Genomic DNA, 22303 nt, shown 5'->3' on the forward strand with positions numbered 1-22303 from the left:
CTTTACGTGTGTGTGTGTGTGTGTGTGTGTGTGTGTGTGTGTGTGTGTATATATAAATAAAAAGTTTTAGAAGATTAAAGATCAGCCCTGCTACTTTCAAGCTCCAGCTGTTGCCTTTAGCATCAGTGCAGTTTCAGTTGAGCTGAGGTGTGATCATACTCAGTCTGCTATTTACAGTATGTTGCTAGCAGCATTTTCTTTTGTTGTCACTGTGTATTCTCCCATTGACTGGTTAAAGGCACAGGCATGCTTTCCGTGTCAGCGGGCAGCTGCAGATTTTTCTCCAGATGTGCACACACTCTGTTCTAGTCATACTACAACTGAGGGTCCTTGTCCGTCTGGTCTTCCACGCATGGGCATCTCCCGAACCTCACAACCTCCATCCCAGTTGGTGCCGGTAATGCACGACAATGTTGTTTGCCAACCTATAAAAATCAAGAAGTAGACGAAGATAACAACAGGAAGGCAAAAACAGAAAATATTATGTGCGACTGCATAACAATAATAGCAGAATAAGGCCAGGAGTTCAGTGTGGCTCTTTGTATTGTTTGAAAGAAGAATCATATTATTGTGAGTAACACCAGATCTCCTCGCACAACCGTGCCGTCCACGCACTCACAAATTTTGGGCTACACATGGACGTCAGCATAGGGGTCCGCACAGACCGTGGCTATATAATACCCATTACTGACAAATTGTTTGAACTGACAGTATTCCTCAGGAAATACCATAATTGAATAGAGGTCAACTTTTCCAACTACAAACCTTTTATCTTTCCTCCCTGTGCTTGTCCAACATAATCATGTTCCCATGGTGACTAGTAGGTAGCGATTGCTGTTGTTACTGGTTTAATTTCCACTTCAGCAGTTCGCATCTGCATCAGAGCAGTGTAAGCTGGTTTGTGTGAATAGCTTAAGACAATGATTGGGAAAATGTGATCTGAAAAAATGCAACACTTCTATAATGACAGGCTTATTCTGAGACTGTCAGCAGTATTTTAAGTGGCACAATTCCCACACAAGTGGCCGTAACACAGTGTTTTTGCTAATGATGTGAGAATAAATATCACAATTTTAACTAAGACAGAAATATACAGAGCCACAGCCGAATTTATCAAGCAGCTCAGAGTAGGAAATCAGACTAAAACCAGAGAAGTCGGCCCACCTCCTGCAGGATTTCGGTAAGCTACAGAGCTGTGGCCCTATTAAGACCTCCAAGATTTCCTTACAAAGTAACATATAACTAAATCCATATTCTGAGTTTGTAAATTACAGGATAACTACAGCTGCTTAACTGTTTTATCATTGATCCTAGAATCACTCTGTACTGTTCATTGCAGTGGTACTTCTTTGCCTTTTTTCAGAGAAACTCAAGTAATGTGTAGAAATTCTGTGATGTTGATCAGTAGCTGTAGCACACATCCGTGGCCTGGCATCAGTCACACGCTAGTCAGAAGTTCACAGTTGTAGGAAATGTAGAGTTATGGACCCAGAAATGTCGCCCTCCTTACTCCTCCAACCACAGAACTATCAAAGGGATAGGAAACGGAAGGATTCTTCTTTTACAAACACACCAGCTTTTAGCACGTCAGGGAGATGTATGACCACACCATGGGTCAAATTGACAGCACCAGAGGATCATCTAAATGGACATGAGGCAAAATTGTAAATTGTGGAGTAAACAACCACAATCTTTATTTTGTAACAATAAGACTTTATCTCTGCATTGGTATTTGAACACAGAAAACACTGTGATTATCACTACGGTTTGAACCCTGGACTCTGTCTCACACATGCATACACACTCTGTCCCTCCTTAGATAACAAAGTCAAAAACACGGACACATATCTCTGTTATATAACTCTGTTATATAATATGAACTCACCTACTATTCTCTAACCCATGTACTGTTTTTATGATTCAGTTCAATCTCCAGATTTCTGTAGAATGAAGGGATATGTAAAATAAAGATAGGCAATATCTTCCATGTGATCATACTGCCAGCATCCTCCACACAAAGTAACAGAATTAAACATTCACCATGTCTTTATTATTAATATGATCAAAGTAAAATTTATTATACATTTTAAGAAACATTCATTTTGTTTTTTAATGCGTTAAACCACTTGTATTATGCTTGATTTAAGGTTTTTGAAGGATGTAATATGAAATCCACTATGTATTGTTGTTGTATTGTCTCCTTTAAAAGCGCCATTAGGTTTATATGTTTAATTCAATGTTTGATGGCTCATGGTGGAAGGCGGATGTGTGATTTTTGTGAGTAAACACCAGATTAAACAATTCAAAAGTCCTATAGAAAATCCCTCTCTTCTCCAGTTGTAAATAATGGGAGAAGACGGGTACTGCCCCAAAAAAGTGCACCAGCCCCCAGGGAACTAAAACTACTAGGTTCACTTTGCACATTGCCTTTTGGTTCTATCCCATTCTGCTGTTTTTCACTTATTTGCCCTTTTATCTGGAGGGGTTCCTCTCACTCGTGGGGCAGTTCTGGCGACTCTCTTCCACGGAAAGAAACGAACGTTTGTCCAAATAGTCGCCAGATTTGTTGCTCTGAGCTTTTTTGAAAAAAAGTCACCAAAGGGGTGATCTGTTGTAAATGCTCGAACAATTGTGTAACTTTCACTCACTCACTCACTCACTCACGGATATTTGGTGATGTATCGCCAGACCGTGGCCGCTCCAGCCAACAATGCAGATTTAAAATATTCCAAAACAATTGTCTTTGCAAATGTTTTATGTAGATGGAAATGCATTCAACTTATTGTTTTGCTGTGAAACACTGGATGTAAACAGAACTGTTTGATTACAAGAAATCTCCACAGAGTACCTTTTAATTAAGATCCACATGAGAAGTGTAGTTTATCACTCTCTACACCATTTCCTGTACCACATGTCCAAACTTGCTCACTGACGTCAACCTAACAAGATCATAAATACAGCTGCAAAGTAGCATTAAACTGCGCCGCCTGTGTTCATGATTATGAAGGAATATGTCAGTTCAATACAACAATATGAAGCTTTATCAGGGTGAAGCAATGCAGTTGCAATACTTGCTAGTTTTTTCAAGGTGCTTGTTAGTAATGTCAGTGTTATCCTGTAGTGTAAGACATTCAGAAGACAAGATGTGAATCCTGTAGGTTCATCCATTCTCAAGACATATTTTTAGCGTCCACCATTGTCTAAGTACCTTGTCAAACACCCACAAATGAGGTTATTTTCAGTATTTAATTCCACTCTCCTGTGCAAATTTACTGAGTGCTGGCTGTTATTACTTAAATTCTTTTGAATAAAACCCCAAGCTGAGCTTTGCATTTTCCTATGATAAACTGATGCAAGCAGCGCGGACTGTCTGAGCAATTTAGTGACATTTCCAAGAATATCTGTAGAGTCATTTGTTTCTGGCGAGCTGAGGTTTTGCACTGAAGCTGTTACTGACTCATCCTTTCAGTGTGGCCTCGGAGCAGCTTAGAAAAGTTTTGTGAAAGCTGTTTTTCTAAAGGACAGCATTCTGTGTTCTTATCACGCCTCTTAATACGACTACTAGTTTTGTTACCACTATCACAACTCTTACATGTGTAACTTATATAACTGTACATATAACTAATTTTGATTAATGGGTTCTATTTCCACAGACCTTTTAATTTTTTTTTTTATTTCTCCTCATTCATTGGTGCTGTTACTAAAATATTCTCCTACATATGATTAATGTTAGCTGTGAGTTTGTGTGGTTTTTAATGAGATATCTGGGTTTTTTTTGCAAGAAATATTGCACAAGCCCCAAAACAAAGAAAAATAGTAAATAACCATGTAGGCCCCAAACACATTGATTTAGAAAAAGTTATTAAGGTTTTAGAAAACTTGAATTAATCATAGAAGCACGACAAACACTGAATGACAGCACCATGTATGAGGCGGCCATTTCCAGTCCTGGGGGCTTACATGACATTTAGGTTTGTTTGAATGTGCTCTGGATGTCAATGTATGAACTACGGCTGTGTAAAAATACAGGAGGTTTTTAAATGTTTCTCATCAGAAACAGGATAGATACATCGCTCCCATTTTCACCAAACATGTTGTGGTTGACAACATACTCCTACTTTCCATTTTGACCGTGCATTTGAAGAGATTTTCTGCACTGTATCAGCATCAGCTCTTTAGCAAGTTTTGGGGGATATCAAAGCCAAAAGATTCAGATCTGAAAGATGCAATGTTATTTCTATCCAGAGAATTGCTGAGCTAAGTGTATTTCACATCCAGTAAGGAGGTTTAAATAAGGTTACACTGTTGGTTTTTACACTTTGACGCAGAGAGTTAAGAATTGTTAAAAAAAAAAAGAGCTGGTTGGATGATGTAATAGTGTAACAGAACGTTTTTGCCACAGAAAGACTCCAGGTTCAGTTGTAGCAAACACTGTTCCTTGTGTCACTGAGAAAGGAACCCCTGTCCACTCACCACCGCTGTCAGGAGGACAAACTGAATATACAGTATGACATGTCACAACAGGCAAGAGGCCATTCTGTTCACAGATTAGATCCAGAGTACAGCCTCTCCATCACTGACAACATCACTCAAGAGGATATAATCAGAAACACATTTCCATGTCAGAAGTGCAGGTGCTAATTTTTTTTAATGAAATAAATGCTACTTGTGAAGCCACTGATTAGTTGAAGGGCCCTGTTTATTTTCAGTAGCATGTGTTTGTTTCATGTTAGAGCCCCAGAGTGGCATTCCCCATGGAGTCAAACATCACAAAGGCAAAAAAATATTCTAATTGAAGACACTTATGTTGTTGCTTAATTAACTGTGCTTTTTCTCTAACATTGTAAAACAATGAAAAACAAATGATGTAAACAAAAACAGCCTCTGAATTTGGTGTTTGATTTTCATAAAAGATTCATTACCCCATGCTAAGAATGTGCTGTCTGTAATTTGATGGGACGCTTGTACAGACAGTCTCTGAATAATGACTGGTGGCTCAGTATGATCTAATGTTGTGTCGATATGAGATGTTATTGTAGTGCCAAATGAAATGTGCACTGATTGAATTCCAAAATAGACTATCCTGAAAAAATAAAGGACGAAACAAAGTGTAACTGTGGGTGCCTGTTACTGTCGTGAGTTATTTAAAGGTTAGTTTGTTGGAGCAAATGTTTTGAATGCATTTCCTTCTTTATAAAACATTTGTAAGGCTATTTTTAAAGTAATAATTTAAATCCAGCATTGTATTTATAATAATAATACATTTTAGAGCTGCTGGAGGACGGGGGTGATGTGGTGAAAGGAGGGGGTTCGGGTGATGATACGGGCTGCAGAGTTTTGGACCAGTTGGATCTTATGGAGGGATTTGTGGGGGACACCGAAGAGGAGTGAATTACAATAATCAATGCGCGAGGTGACGAGGGTGTGAACTAGAATGGCAGTGGTGTGAGGGGTGAGAGAGGGGCGGAGACGATTAATGTTGCGTAGATGGAAATATGCAGACCGAGTGATGTTATTAATGTGGGAGTGGAAAGAAAGTATTTGTCCATGTTCACCAGCTTTTCTGCCTTGCTGCATTTATTTACTCAATTTTAGACCTGTAAATGACCTTGTCCAACATTTTCATCGAGTTTAGATATTCTGTAAAACAGTATTGAAAAGTATTATTTGCACTTGAGCCCGTTTCATTTTTTTTTTCTTTAAAGTTTTTTCTGAGCACATATAGTGGCACTGGCCTTATAGCTACACAAATATTTGGTCCAAACTATGCCTTAAAAGTGTGTGTATGCCAAAATGTCAAAATTCTGTCTCCCCACTCTCCACACTCTTTTTTCTTTCTCTCTGACTCTCACACACATACTCAAGTTAAATCAAGTTTATTCAATATTTTCATTTCCCAAAAGCACAAATTTGTCTCTTTTCAAGCTTTACAACAAACAGCAGCCTCTTCTTAATTCGGAGAAGGAGAAACTCAAAAGCACAAAAAAACCCAAATGCTGACTGGTGCAATAATAAGCCTCTAAAATGCATTCAGAGCAACAGTGCAAGACAGCATTAATTTACCCAGCATTAAATAACTACTGGGCCGACTGTAAATATTAAGACAGAGAAGGATAATGGTGTATACTGCTCTCACCAAGCATAAGTCAGCCATGAAATGCACATAGACAAAGGCTATCCCCACTGATAAAGCTGTACAACTGTAAAAGCTAACAAGTCTTCTACAAATCCAGGCTACCAACAGGCTTAGTCCTCAATTATCTGCCCCCCCCCTCCCCCCCCATCTTGAATGTTCAAAATTTCCAACTGATATTTTTGTGATGTTTTTAGTTCTTTTTTTTCCCCTTCATTCTCTGCTTGGATGGCCATCAGTTTCCTTGTCTTTGAGTCTGTTCGCGTAGGGAAGAAAAGTTCAATTTTCAAACTTTCACTTGTTCTGCTCCAGACAAATGTAGTGCAGAATGGCTTTTGCCCTCCAATTTATCTCATAGAAAGAGTGAGAGATGATGGAGCATTTTGTGGCACATCAGCTCTCGTGTAAACATCCCCCCGACATGGATAATTTGAGGATAATTTCAGAATTAAGCTGTAGGTGTGAAAAGGGCTTAAGTGCAAAACCTGAGCTCTTTAAGACAATCTTTCCAGACGCCTGCTGTTCATTTGCTCCAGACCCAAAATGAATTTCACTGTTCTTTGTGCTAAACTTTGACAGCGGTCATGGCAGGTTAATCCTCCTGTAGAAGACCAGGCTCAGTGAAGTATAAGGAAAACCATACAGAGTTGATTGCACATTGTTTACCAGTGCCATGCCTGAACACAGTTGCATCATCTCAAGCCCATTTTGCAGCTGTGATAATTTTGAAATAAAAATCAAAGGACTTCTAAGTGGATGACATTTTGTGAGAATTGATCCATCCAACTGTTTCAGGTCACTTTGTTCCACATGTTTTCTCCTGCTGTAATAAATGTTTGCATGTAATAGAATACATGTTCATACAATAGAGCATGAAGAAGCAAAGTCTCTTCCCAGATAAGGGTGGAAGTATCTCCCACTCGCCCCTGGGAGAAGAGTTGTTCACATCCCCTGCACTCTCACATTCTCTCAATAACCCTCTGCCCAATTTACCTTAACATATTTCTATTCTTTAAAACCAGAAGTATCATCTGTTTGTGTTATGGCTGCATCTCTTTAGCTAACCACATCTCTTCTCTGGATGCTGGAAATTTTCAGGACATGCATTTATGATAAGAAGTAGTCAGAGATATCCTCTGCAGTAGCAGTTATCAGACCAAGTCCTGGGACACATAGTGTTGCCGCTCCTCTGCCCTTCCAACTACCTAATTACATTTACATGGCATCCTAGATAGCACCTGATCAGATGACTAAAAGGAAAACCAGCGGGGGCTCCAGGTCGCGAGAACCTGAATTGAAGATAATATGTAATGCAGGTCTGATGTCTGTTTGTAAAAAGCTGCCAAGTGAAATTTAGGGCAGACTTATTGTTTGAAATCATATTTCAGTATTCTTTTGATGGATGGAATGGATTTCGTTTTAACATATTCACAACAAAGTGCACTGACAGATGGTCGAGGGCACTTTGTTAACAGAAATAAATTGAATACATTTCTTTTTCTCTGTCCTATATCTGCAGGCGAATCTCTTTGTATTTGACTTTAAATAGTGTGCAGGCTACATCACGTCATTGGTTGTCTATCTCTCTCCTTCTTCTTTTGTGTCAGTGTGGCTGACCATGTTAATTCCATCATTTTTGCAATTACTGGTTTGATTGCACATCACTCTGTTTGTGCTATTTAACTTATGTCTATCATCACAATAATATAATGAGTCACAAATTAATCTGCCTTTGAAGCCAAAGTTCAAAGTGAATTCTTATAATTTCACTTTCATGGCTTAATCAAACCGTGGAATCACGTCTACGACTTTATTCTCCTCTAATTAGACTGTTGACTGAAAATAATATAAATGAAATATAATATTGCAGTGGATGGGGTGTCAGCAATGACTAATTGTAAAAGATAAATTTCCTCTTGGATGTGGCTAGTTGTAAGAAGTGTGGTCTCTTACTCAAGCCTGGCTATCATAAAAGCAGATTATACAACTTTGAAAATCCACAAACAGATGGACACCAAAGAAAAGACTGAGCATATTTTGTCCTTTGCTTTTTTCTGGTGCATTTTTATTAGCTGAATCCCTCTACCAAACAGCAATCATCCAATCACAGCTTAGCAACTGCAACTAGGTACAGCAGGTCTGTCAAGCATTGTCCACAGGAAATACTGGTCACTAATGAAGTAATGATGCCTGCTCAAGGTAGATGTAGCGGCTTTAATCGTCTGCTCAATGACTCTTATGTGACATCAAAGTGTAAACAACTCAGTCAGGATTAAATGGAACCTCTCTGGCAGTCTCTTATGTACTGATTTATGTCTAAACATGACCTGGACGACAGAGGATCTGTAATGGATTTAATGTATTGAAAGAAAAAAATTCAGCTTCTGACAGAAGCAGGATAATTGAGATGAGACAAAAAGGCTGTGACTAATGGGTTTCTCAAAAGAGACAACAAGGGGAAACTGATCCGTCGTGTATCTGCTACTCTTTACTCCTGCCCAGCAACAAGTGTGTATACCAACATCAACAACTCCCATATTTAAACATTAATAAAATTAGAGGTGAGTTAATATATTTTGAAAAAAATTCTAAATAGAAAAAAAATTGTACCAGTATATTAAACATGTATGACAGATTTTCAGAGGCAAGTCGTGAATGCAACACTGACATATCATCACCTGTTAAGTTGATATGTTGAACTTGTTGGCAAGCAGTTGCTCATTAACACATCAAACAGATATAACATTACCATTACAAACATTATCATTCACCTGTCGGGTGTCCAAGTCAATATTCACCCTCTTTTAGCTCTGTTTTTGCTCTCTGTCAGCTCATGAGGGGAAATATCTGCCTCTTTAGCTGCTAAATGCTAAACCATGTTCACCAGCTAACTTTGTCTGTCTGCTGTGTGGTGCTGAATAGTTTGTGTACAGTGTGTTTTTACAATTGTTTTTTTTCTTTTTCTGAACAGCTGCCTTCAGCGGCTAAAGACGCTGCTTTGAGAGCAGTGAGAGTGAACCATAGCTGAAACTGGCTATAGAGTTTCATAAAGCTGAGAGCAGCTATCGTTTTGGGTGCTAATTCTCCACACTGTTTTCACATAATGTCAGTTGTATCAGACAAACATCTACACTTCTCACTGAATACACTCACAGTATACAGTATTATTTCCATTGTTTGTTTCATTTTGCTTAAGCATTTGATTTATTGACACAAAGTAATAGTGTGTATCTAATCATGGCATGCTGCATGAATATGCAAAACAATTTTTTTATATGATAAAAATCAAAAACTGATTCACGCTACTGAGCAGCCTGAAAACACTTATGTCTCTATGCCTCTTGTGATACTGTTTGATGTCTTTCATACAACAGTTGCTGTACTTTGTGGAGGTGCTACATTGGATTGCGTCATATAGCAAGGTGTTTTATGTTTTATGGATAAAATAAACGCAACCGTGCTGCTGCTTCAGTCAGAGCAAGACCAACAGAATCCATAAATGAAATCAGCTTTTGAAATACATGAGCATCGTTGTCAGGTGATCCTGCTTTCACCATAGTCATAAAGTAACGCTTAGATAGTTTTTCATGCAGCACGAGGATCCATTGATCGTAGCAGTTTCCATCATAGCTTTCATCAATATAACTTTAAAATCAATACACAAGAGCCGTTAATGACAATATCAATCAATATAGAAATAATTAGGAGATCCAGGGAGCCTTTTGTATCACTATCAAACAGGAACTGACTATTTAAATAATTTCAATGTGCACCATGAATCCGTGAGCCAAGCCTGTGAGTACCGCATGCTGTCTGCCTTTACTCTTTTGAATTAGTGTTTTTTAGCCGACAGACAAGCTACTGATTACGCTGGTGTCACATCTACATAGTGTGGAGTGCAGAGCTTCAGCTCCAGTGGCAATTTAATTTAATTTCAAGTCGGATACCCATCCACAGGGCCACACTGCTTGTTGAGAACTTCTTTACTTACACAGAGAATTATAAATCATTGTGGGAAAGTTGTTCATAGCTTTTAAATAGAAGGAGAATTGACTGTCTGTGAGGGAAAAAGGTGATTTTTGTTTTTACAGGTAATGTTTCATCTTTTTTAAAGGAATAGATTTACATTTTTGTGAAAAAACATAAGGATCAATGCCACTCTCCCATTTTTGCACAAAATATGAAACTACCCCTAACAGCAAAGTAGCTTAGCATAAAGAATTCTTGAATAAAATTAACCAAAAGGCCAAATCTGGCCTGTGATAATCACCCACCAGGGCATAATCTATTATTCTATAATTGATCCATTGTAGAGTAGACAAAATATAGTCAGTAATAAAAACCATTGGGACAGCAACAGACAGTTGTTTCAATTAAACTGGAGTATTTTTTTCAATTAAATGATTAATTGTTTAGTCAATGGAATATCAGAAAATAATGAAAGAATGTCCCTCACAATTTATGTCTAAAATTCAAACGTATTCCATTTAACAGGGTATAAAACCTTTAAAAGCAGCAAGCTCTCACATTTGAGATGTGGGCATCTGCAACTTTTTGGAATTTTTACTTGATAATTGATATTAATGACACATCACTTATATAAAATGTTTTGTTTTCTTCATTAAATACATTGTAGGGCTGGACACAAGATGACAAGAGATGAGAGGCAATAGGTCGCCACAAATATATCAAATTGTTGCTTGATTAAACAACCAATTTTGTCAGCAATAAATAAATTGTATATTTGACCGATTCCTTTGATAAGAAAATGCGAAAAGGCCCAAAGGCCTACAGATCCAAAGAGGCCCAAAACCCCTGTAAGCAGAATCAGAAGGTCTCGTGTTTGATTCCTGCATCAGCCCATGTTTGACCGTCAGCAGCTCCGTGTTTTTTCAAAGTGTCTTTAAACCATCAGATTAGGTTGAATTTCAACACCGTGAGGGATTGTAAGTGGTCAGTTTTAGAAGAGAGTGCACATGTCCAGTCATCAGAAGTTCCCTACTGAATGTTTTTTGGCTTAACATTTTCTCTGCACAGCTCCAGTAGATGTTTTTGTGTATTTGTGTGCATACTTTTATTTTGTGGTACTCATAAATAATTACATGCTATACAATGGAGAGGAATTTAATTCAACCCTTGTCTCTCTAGGCTTTTGGATATATCTCTGTTAGAGTCTCTTTTGATTCTTTATCCAAATTTCAATAGGCACTTTTGAAATTAGTATTTGACTTATTTCTGGCTTCATGTAATCTGTGGGTTCATCACTTTGTATTCATGTTGACAGGAGAATCTATTGGCACATATTGATTAAGGATTAAAGAAATGTGTACAGACCACATTTTGCCTAATTTTGATTCAGTTTACTTAATTTGATGCAGACAACACAGAGGAATGTGTTAAGTAGCTGCCACAGTCTCTGGTTTTGCTCTTCTGTGTGCTAATGTAGATTTCACATGGTAAACAAAATGCTGTCTTAGCTTAGCAATAGAAAAACGGAACTATATACAACCAAATCACCATTACTTAATTTTCAACCACCGCGTAACGTGATGTTTCTAATAGTGATAAGGAGTGACAACAGAGAAATCCACAGAAAAAGGCAGAGTACAGTCCCAGCATGTAGACCGACATCAACGATGCAGTCATTGACAGCATTATATATAACTGTTGCCTTATAATTTTTTCACGGTTTTGGACAGTGTCTCTTAGCAGATAATAGACCTGTATCTGCAAATGAAGTTTAGGCGTTTATAGTTTTCATTCTGCGTGGTTAACTAGAAAGTGTTCTAAATATCTGTCATGTTGCTCAGTGTTTGAAACGTGTGTGTCCCATGTCCATACACACTCACATTCAGGGGAATCTTATCGATTAGTGTTGGGAGTGCTGTCTTTTTTTTTTTTCATAGCTGCTTTTATCGCAACTAATGAAATCACAGCAACGGCACTTTGTGAGATTTGTATTTCGCAGCCATACTGCAGCGAATGTGTGAGATCTGCCGCTACCTTTGAAGTACTGCTACCCACTGAATGGTAAAATGCTAAACATAAATCTAAATGAGAGAGGGAGGGCAAGGTTTCACTGCCCCAACACTCTAACTGCAGCTTTGATCAACCTCAGCAAAGTGTTCGTATACAATATTCACTGTAGCACCAAACAGTTTCAGTGATCTCTACCTGTTTTCAACGTCCAAAATATAAATATATGTAAATCTCGAGACACCATGTGAAAAAAGGACTTCATCTTTGAAGAAAGTAAATCACAAGAGAAGGGGTTTTACAGGACAAAGGGTAATTCTGTCGGTAGAAGCAGGTTTTATCAGTGTAAAAACAGCCAGTCTACAGCCACACTAGTGGCTCTGGAAGGCTGCGCTTAGGCACATCTGTGCTTTGAGAAAAATTCAAATACCAGTGCTAATTAGCACTAAATACAAAAGTGCAGCTGAGGCTAATGGGAATGCCATTAGTTTTGCTGGTATCAAAGGATCAAATTTAATTCAATTCATCCTCTGGGTACCATCCGTTTATGGTTCGCACAACCAGAGGAGACAGAACATTGGACCTGATGTGTGCTAATGTTAAAGGTGCTTAGCAACCCTTCTGATAGATGATAGACAACCCATTATACCTCCTGAGCCATAGCCACCCCAATGTACATCCTTGTGTGTACAAACAATGCAGGGATCCATGCATCAAAATGTTGCTCAGTGTAACTCAGCCTGCTTTTTGCCCTAATCACATGGGCTACTACAGCCTTGGGTCCGACTGTGATTTGTAATAATCAAGGAGGTCAGTGATGTTAATCCTTTCCTTTGTTGGCTCTTTGTCCAATGTTAAATACAAATATCAAGGGAAATGACAGGACATTTGATAAATTGGTCCAGTGCAAATATTTAAGAGCTTCAATAGGATTTTTGGCTGAAATTTCAAGAAGCTCCTCCAGCTATTCAGCATGGAGACCCATTTGGAGAAGGACCAAGTTCCAATTAGTAAGTCAGTAAATTTCACAGAAACAGACTTAGTTTATTTCACACAAATGCAGCACATGGCACAGATTCAGGGGGTAAATCCCAAAATCAGCTGAGGAATTCAGGTAATTCTACTTCAGTGCAAATCTGTCTTTAGATAGAACCATGCAACCAATCCTGTGACTATGCTGCTATAGACACTGATGTGAATGGCAAATTATGTTTGTAGGACTGTACATGAAAGTAAAAAATGTGCTCTTCAACTGGGTCACCATTTTTTATTCAGGTTAAGAATATTAACTGTGTGCTATAGACACCAATATATAGCAACCACTGAACCGTGCTGGACAGCAGAACAAACTGAAACCTAAACAACCATGTATTATTGCTAGCTGAGAATAAGTCCCATCCTAATGAACCCCACTGACTGCTGATAATAGCCATTTTTAAACAACTCACCAGTGAATATAAAGTAAATAAATATACAATTTTTGCACGTGGCAGTTTCACAATGAAGCTGAAAGCTGTTTGTGATCTTTTCCACTGCATGATGTGTCCAACGTGTCAGAAGCTATGATTGGTTATTATCTACCTTTGTTTTACTTTTGGTTCGTCTTCAGTTTTTCCTCTTTGTCTGTTGTTCTATTCACCAAGCCTCATCGCCAGTCATTTTACCTCATCTAGACTTGCATTCCTACATCTTTTTTTATTTTATTCCTTTCATTCATGCATATTTTCAATTTCAGCTGAAATCAGCCTCAGTTTTCAAATCAATACTAAATTAAGTTAACCTAACTAAGTGAACTTCTGTTGTCTGTGATAAAAGCTGATAGATTTCTAAACTATTAATATTATTGGTCCTTGAGAAGTTATTCGTTGCCATGTCCCTTCTCTGATAATCCCAAAGCACACATTTTATTTCACTATTTTTTTTCATTTTATCCTCAAAGGTATATTTCATTCATCATTCTGACCTCATTACTGTGTCCTCATAGACAGAAACAGGAGATTTCTGAACTGAGAGTTTAATTACTTCTGATTAAAGACTGATTCATTTGATTCATTTGGTTAATTTGATTAATCAATTTCCCCTAAAAGCAGGTGGTGCCTATAGCAAGGAATTTTTAGTTAAAGCATGGCCTTTGTTCCTCTGAATAAAAATATTAGAAATATATGCAATATATACATCAGAAGCAGCGGGGATTAGTTTATTAATCCTGCTGGCATCTCTGCTCCCCCAGCAGACGACAACACAGTAGATGGCACTCGCTAACGCAAACTGGTAGAAGATCTCCAAGATCTTGTTACATGCATTGAAAGATCTGAGCTTCCTCAGAAAGCAGAGACTTCTCATCCCCCTGTCTCTTATACACATCTTTTTTAAAGATGTTCTTTGGCCTGGTTGTTGCTCTTATGTATGAGCTGAAGGAAATGGTTCTCAAGAGACTTCAGATGTCTGAAGCAGCTTGATGCATCAAGGAGAATGATGATGGGCAACTGCAGACCTTAACAGGTTTACCAGTGTGATACCAACCCAAATCTGAAGCTGTCCTTTGCCAGGACGTATTTAAGCCCGAATATCCTCACACAGCACAGACTCACATGTCGCAGGTGCTATCAGCTATGCTAGAAATAAACAATGAACCACTGTTTACAGTAATGGCTTGTATGTGACCTGTGGAGAATCATATCCTAACCTAAAGTCCTATAAATAAAACAATGTCTAAATCTTTACTACTTCCTACTGAAAATAACTTATCAAGTCAAGTCAAGTCAATTTTTATTCATATAGCACCAAATCACAACAGAAGTTATCTTAAGGCCATTTCAAACAGAGCAGGCTGTCATTTCAGAATGTCTCTATTAAAAGAAACTAGGGTGCAGAACTGTGTAAAACGTGTGAAAACACTCCACACACCAACCTGGTTTAAATCACCATCTGCAGCTGAAGTTCAGCCGACTGCATAATGAGTTGCGGATGGGAAGCCAGTGAGGGATCCTGTCCATGTGGCTATGACTGGTTGGTTGGGATGCCCTCTGTGGAGGTGGGGTGAGGTCTTGATTTTCTAGCATGTGTTCTAGGGCCTCCTAGTGAAATATGAAAAAGCCACAAAAAAGTAATAGATGTGTATAAGAGACAGCTTCTGATTAAAGACTGATTCATTTGATTCATTTGGTTAATTTGATTAATCAATTTCCCCTAAAAGCAGGTGGTGCCTATAGCAAGGAATTTTTAGTTAAAGCATGGCCTTTGTTCCTCTGAATAAAAATATTAGAAATATATGCAATATATACATCAGAAGCAGCGGGGATTAGTTTATTAATCCTGCTGGCATCTCTGCTCCCCCAGCAGACGACAACACAGTAGATGGCACTCGCTAACGCAAACTGGTAGAAGATCTCCAAGATCTTGTTACATGCATTGAAAGATCTGAGCTTCCTCAGAAAGCAGAGACTTCTCATCCCCTTCTTGTGTCAGTGTCAGTCCTCCAGTCCAGTCTTTCATTCAAGTAGACACCCAAGTACTTGAATTGCTCCACAACTTCAACCTCCTCATTCATCATGATAATGGGCTTGGTCGCAGTTCTCTGTGTCCTAAGGTCTACTGGCATCTCATTTGGTTTTGTCGACATTTAGGAGAAGATGAATCCTACTGCTCCAGTCCACAAAGTTAGGCACCAGTTCCCTGTACTCTGACTCCTGCCCGTCTCTAATACATCCCACCACTGCAGAGTCAGAGAAGATTTTTTTTTAACGTGTTTGATATTTGGCGACTGATGACGTCAGTTGTGTGTTAACCAATGGAGACTTAAAGAAATATAAACTGCTTTACCTGCAGTTAGCTTTCTGTCACAAAGTTCACTCACTTCCAATTCCCCCTCTAGGCTATACAGTTTCCATCCAGGATCTCACCCAATATCTCCCCTTTTTTCTCCTCCTATTCTGGCCCTTTAAACTCAAAAGTCGCTGTATATAAACAGTGCAGGCTTGGTCATCTGCCTCCAGAACTCCTCAATTTTTATCCATTTTCTGACATTTTATAAACCAAATTATGAATAGATTAATTGAGAAAATAACTAGCAGATTAATAATGACTTTACGTATTAGATGCAGCTCTTAATGCGATGTTAATGGTAGCAAACTAACTCTTTCTGGTAGTGGTTCTATCAGTGCGGTCCTCTGTTTTCCAGAAAGTCTTCTTGTTATTTGTCCTTGTTGGAAAATGAAGGTCATTTTGCTCCATTCTCTAACAATGACTTGGCAGCTGTGTACATCACTTACGCTTGTGAGCAACACTGTTATTATTTTCCATTTGTGTTTGTTCCAGTTGACCTGGCACTTACTTTTGCACAAGAGGGTGTCACAGCAAATGATGAGTTAATGTTTCCAGAGTCACAGCGGGCAGGCAAGCAATTAACTGAGATGTTCTAGGTTACACATTAAATGATACACCAACAGTTATTGTAATGCCAGCACAAACATTTTTCGCTATGATATGACCTTGTCCATGGTTAACTCGTAAAGTGGAGAGGGAGAGCGGTGAGCAAGTAATTGAAGATGGATATTGTCAGCCTCTGATTTCATACCTCTGCAAAGCTACTGGTACAGCAAACACAGTGGCCACTTTCACTTGCAATTTTTTTTCTTATTATTGCAGATACAAGTGCAAAGATGAACTTATTGTATTTGGTTGCTATTTCACATTGATACAGTTTTGATCCTGTACATATTTACATGGACATTAGATACAGATTTCAAAGCAAAACAAATTCTGTGCCTTATAAGATTATATTGTGATTCAAATAAATAAAGCCATTCGCAACTGCTTATATTATCTACCAGGCCAATGCCTGGCATTTTTTATTAAATAATTGTAGCCATCAGAAATCAACAGGAATGACCTTGGTCTCGCCTACAACAACATGTCGCTGAGATCTGTGTATGCTGAAATAGCATGGAGCATGAGGAAATGTGTCCTGCACCATTGTCCGACAGAAAGGAACATTTGAGCTACCTCAAATTATACCTAATAAGAGATGTCTGGTTGTCAAGTACAAATCTTGTGTAATCTCTGTCTTTCTCCGTCTTATTTTCTTCTCCAGGAGACAATAATGGATGGCCCCATCTTTTTGACAAATATTTTGGCATGCCAAGCCATAACACCAGGACCAAGTCCAATGTGTGCTGTAAGTACTGTTATTTTGTTTCTAAACTGTATTTTTAAAGATGTTCTTTGGCCTGGTTGTTGCTCTTATGTATGAGCTGAAGGAAATGGTTCTCAAGAGACTTCAGATGTCTGAAGCAGCTTGATGCATCAAGGAGAATGATGATGGGCAACTGCAGAACTTAACAGGTTTACCAGTGTGATACCAACCCAAATCTGAAGCTGTCCTTTGCCAGGACGTATTTAAGCCCGAATATCCTCACACAGCACAGACTCACATGTCGCAGAAATAAACAATGAACCACTGTTTACAGTAATGGCTTGTATGTGACCTGTGGAGAATCATATCCTAACCTAAAGTCCTATAAATAAAACAATGTCTAAATCTTTACTACTTCCTACTGAAAATAACTTATCAAGTCAATTTTTATTCATATAGCACCAAATCACAACAGAAGTTATCTTAAGGCCATTTCAAACAGAGCAGGCTGTTATTGCATCGGCAGTGACATCATTTTCCAGGATTTTCTCCTTTTTTCTCTGTTGTCCTGTAGGCCGGCAAATAGACAGCTCTTCATGAATAAGGCTAAGGTTGAATCACTGCTGCATTTCAGAATGTCTCTATTAAAAGAAACTAGGGTGCAGAACTGTGTAAAATGTGTGAAAACACTCCACACACCAACCTGGTTTAAATTACCATCTGCAGCTGAAGTTCAGCCGACTGCATAATGAGTTGCGGATGGGAAGCCAGTGAGGGATCCTGTCCAAGTGGCTATGACTGGTTGGTTGGGATGCCCTCTGTGGAGGTGGGGTGAGGTCTTGATTTTCTAGCATGTGTTCTAGGGCCTCCTAGTGAAATATGAAAAAGCCACAAAAAAGTAATAAAGCCAACTATATTTTTAGTTTCTTGAATACTAATCATTCACTGTGGGTATTCATAATATTTTTCTTGCTATCGAAATGAATGTAGATCAAGACTGGCAGCCAGCAGAGTATGCATTTGATTGTTGAGCAATCCCAGAAGCTACAGCCGTGCAGCGTAAAGATTATTAATCACTGACTGAGGAGCCAAGAATCACTTTTTCTTTTTCAAAGATACATCACAATGATATCAAGTCATAAACTTTTGACAAGACACAAGGGGGCTCTGTACTTATAGATACCAAAGCTAAAATTCTCTTCACTTCCTGTTCTATGCAAGTTACTTCCCTCTGCAAATAAAAACTCAAAAGTCATAGGAAGTGTTATCCATTAGGACCCGCTCTTTAGAAATTACAGCCCAGTCAATCATCATATAAACCATCAGGCACTAACAGCAGCAACTGTATAACCAAGACAGAGGAGAAATAGCGTGTGCCTTGCAAAGAAAACAGTGATATTACAGAGAGAGAGAAAATAATAAAACCTTCCATCATGATGTCATACTGATGTTTACGTGCTGTGCAACCATAGTCCTTTGCACAACAGAGCACAAAAGAGGCAGAAACAAGCTCAATTCTGCAGCTTTAAAAGCACAGAAGTACTTAAGTATAATAAATCGTGCCTTCATGAACAACAAGCCCATTATTGTTTCCAAAAAAGAAAAGACTGAGACAGTTTGTACTAAGTAAACTGAAGAAATCAATTTTTAACAGTAGTAATGCCAAATTTATATGTCATAACCATCCCAACATGTATCTACACTACAAATTAAGAGTGAGTTTACTTTCTTTACCTTTCTTACTACTGCATGTAAAAAAATCAATTTAATTTCTCATTAACTTGACCAGGTCTCTTCTCATTAAATGTATCCTGCAAATTTAATAAAATATTAGTACTACCATTATGATTAATTTACTTTCACTCAGATGTTTGTCAGCTACTCTTAATCAAAGGCATTTTATTTGGACAGCTGTAAATTCATCTGGCTATTGGTTTGTCAGACTTGATCTGTTCCACAGCCTGATTGTTGACATAATTATACTTTTGATTTGCCATCTGTACTAAATTAGAAAATCACAGACATGAAAGTCAAAACAAGTCAGAGGAAATCAAATGTGTCAGGTTTTGTTTTTAGTTATTCCATCAACTTTTGCTAATTTATCTCCTCACAGTAAAGTTTAAAATGTTCCGCTCTTGACTCTTCCGCTCATGTGGAAGTAGATTTGACCGCTGACATCCAAGCTCTGTTCATTGAGAATCCATGCCATGTTCCTAATGTGAACAATAACAAAAAAAAAAATACGTTTAAGTTTTGTATTTCCAAAAATAATTACAGCGGGTTTTTCCTGATGTGCTAGTCTAAGAAGAAGGATCAGAGGATTGCATTCATCTGGAGGAGGGTAACATGACAGCTAAAGACACTTTGGCTTGGGAAACAATATTTTCTCCTTTGATATTGCGTTCTCTTTATGTTTTCATGAAGCCTCCACAAGCTTTTCAAGAGTCCTGTGTCATCAGAAAGTCCTACATTATTCAAAGCAAAGTATAATTGCCTACACTTCACATTCACTCTAGTTTCCATGAAAGCAGTTGTAGAATACTAAGGAGCAGTGAGATTGAAATTATGTTTGATGTGGACTTTGAATTGTCCACATTATATTATAGTAATGCTGTAGGAATGATTTCTAGGTACATTCAATACATTTACTTATTTCTATCAATCTCATTTCTTATATTTGCATTGTATAAAGCGTTACTATTATACCTTATGCTGCTTGCTTATTTCTTCTTCTGTTCCACCTCCGCTTTTGTCTCTTAATCCCTTTCTTGCCATAGTACAAATCAGGGTGCAATAATAACCTGATGTTTCTATGGTGAAAAAATGTCAATAACTCTATCTGTTAACGCTATCTTATCAATACAACGATGCAGGTTATTAAAGTTATTAACATTATTTGCAGTCATCGCAAATGATCACTAAAACAAATGGAAAACTGGACTGTGTAAAAGTGTAAGTGACCAAGTCCCTTGACTAGACCTTTAAAGATGGAGGTTCACCCTAAACAGAAAGTGAACTCAGTTTCAAGTGGTCTTTTTTATGGTAACAAACTGAAAAGTGCAGATCAATCACTTTGTCATTACGAAGAGCTTTGTCATCATTGTTAGCTCCCTCTTCACTGTGACAGTCCAGTACAACACCCACATCACTGCAGATGCTAAAGCAGTTTCAAACCCACTATGCCTCCGACCCCTTGCTAATGAACAAAACCCAAATATAATGTATGTCCTCCGCTTCCCTTGCCATCTGATCCGACTTAGTACTGTTCCAGGACCATGAGCAGTGTCAAATAAGGATTTGTGAATATCCTCACAAGTCCCTGGAAATACCTCCCACTAGCCAGCAACAAAGCCAGGGATCAGTCCATCAAGGCATTTCTTTGCCTTGCTGCCCCTACTTGTAACGCATCATACATCTACATTGATCCTTGCAGTTCGTGACTTCACATAGCAGCAGCCCCATGCCGTGTGTTCTAACCTTCTGACAGATGAAGGTAGTAGTAGTAGAATATGGAAGTTGTTCAGTTTCAAAGTGCCAGTATGAAATTGATTATGACACAGGCTTGGGAAAAAGTACCTACCATGTGAGCTCATCCCCTGTAAGTATATTGCTTTGCAAGTAGTCTGACTGTCAAAGTGCTGTGTGGTGCGACTAATTAAACCCAACAGGAATTAGCTGCTTGGGTTAGATCCATAGGTTAGATCATAAAACCCAATTATTTCCTGCATTGTAAGCAGAGGAGATGCATCCTAATTCAGTCAGGAAACGTAAGAGAGTAGCAAGTGTGTTCAGATTTTTAGTGATCTCTGGTTGGTAATTTGGCAGCACGCTGCTCAGACCCATTTTAATGGTATTTGACCACCATATTTTCAGCAATTAACAACACTTAGCATAGATCCTGGACAACTGTCTAGGAGGTCTTTCTTGGTAAAAACACTTAAAACGTGAAATACTCTACATACACGGATCAGCAATAACATTATGACCACCTGCCTAACATTGTGTAGGTCACCGTTTTGCAACCAAATCAGCTCTGACCTGTCGAGGAATCCACAAGACCTCTGAAGGTGTGCTGTGGTATCCTGCGCAGGGACGTCTGCCGCAGATCCTTTAGGTCCTGTAAGTTGCGAGGTGGGGCCTCCATGGATCGGACTTGTTTGTACAGCCAACTCAACACCTTGAATTCGTTGTTGTCTTCCTCAAACCATTCCTGAACCATTTGTGGCAGAAAGTATTATCCTCCTGAACGAGGCCACTGCCATCAGGGAATACCTTTTCGATTAGGGAGTGTACCTGGTCTGCAACAGTGTTCAGGTAGGTGGTACATGTCAGAGTAACATCCACAGGAATGGCAGGACGGGCTCGTCTGTAGTTCCGATTTCAAGAAAAGGGTCTTCTCCTGCCTTTTCCAAGGAAACCAGTATCAAAGCTTGATGGTGGTCTTTCAGTTGCACTTAGTCCATGTGGCATTCTGGGAGAAGAGTTTTTCCCACGCAGCTCTCAGGGTCACAGAGGCATGCAAATCCCTCCACAACAATAATTTATCTATTCATGGAGGGTTTCTAAATAATGATTTCCTCCATTTCCTGTCTCTTTACACTGAAAATGGCAATAAGTTAAACTGCAGTTGTGGACCTCAGCGTAGACCTCTGCACTCTATTTAATATCAACCCTGAGTTCTTTTGTTTGAATTTAAAGCCAAATATCCTCTATCCTCATCCTGAGAAAATCTTTTCTTCAGCGGTCGCTTTTCTGTATTCAATAACTTACAGATTGAAAATAAAGAAATATCCTCAGGTGTCTATTTTTGGGTCTGTCATTTTCCTCTTCTCTGATGCTCACTTTCCAAACAGACCAGTATTTTTTAAGAAGTCTTTTCCGTTGTGTGAGATTTGATGTGGCAACCAGTCTCATTCTGGGCTGTAAACAGAGGGTGATTTGTTGTTTTTTAACAACAGGCATGGCCCAGTGGGAACACCCCCTACCAACAATAAACACACCTATGTACACCTCCCAACGGCCGTTGTTACAGGACACCATAACCATAACTGTGACATTTC

General features: G+C 38.6%; 1 protein-coding gene across 1 annotated transcript in view; it reads left to right on the forward strand.

The window, feature by feature from the left end:
• rxfp1 (relaxin family peptide receptor 1) overlaps positions 1-22303 on the forward strand; it is a 63044-nt gene that overhangs the window by 16642 nt on the left and 24099 nt on the right. The window contains exon 3 of the mRNA XM_023397975.2: positions 17202-17285. Within this exon, the coding sequence (XP_023253743.1) occupies positions 17202-17285 (84 nt within the window). The remainder of the gene's footprint in view (positions 1-17201; positions 17286-22303) is intronic.

This window comes from Seriola lalandi, unplaced genomic scaffold (genome assembly GCF_002814215.2).
Source record: "Seriola lalandi dorsalis isolate HSWRI2012SDOR001 ecotype SW California unplaced genomic scaffold, Sedor1 jcf7180002054972, whole genome shotgun sequence".
Lineage (NCBI taxonomy): Eukaryota > Metazoa > Chordata > Actinopteri > Carangiformes > Carangidae > Seriola > Seriola lalandi.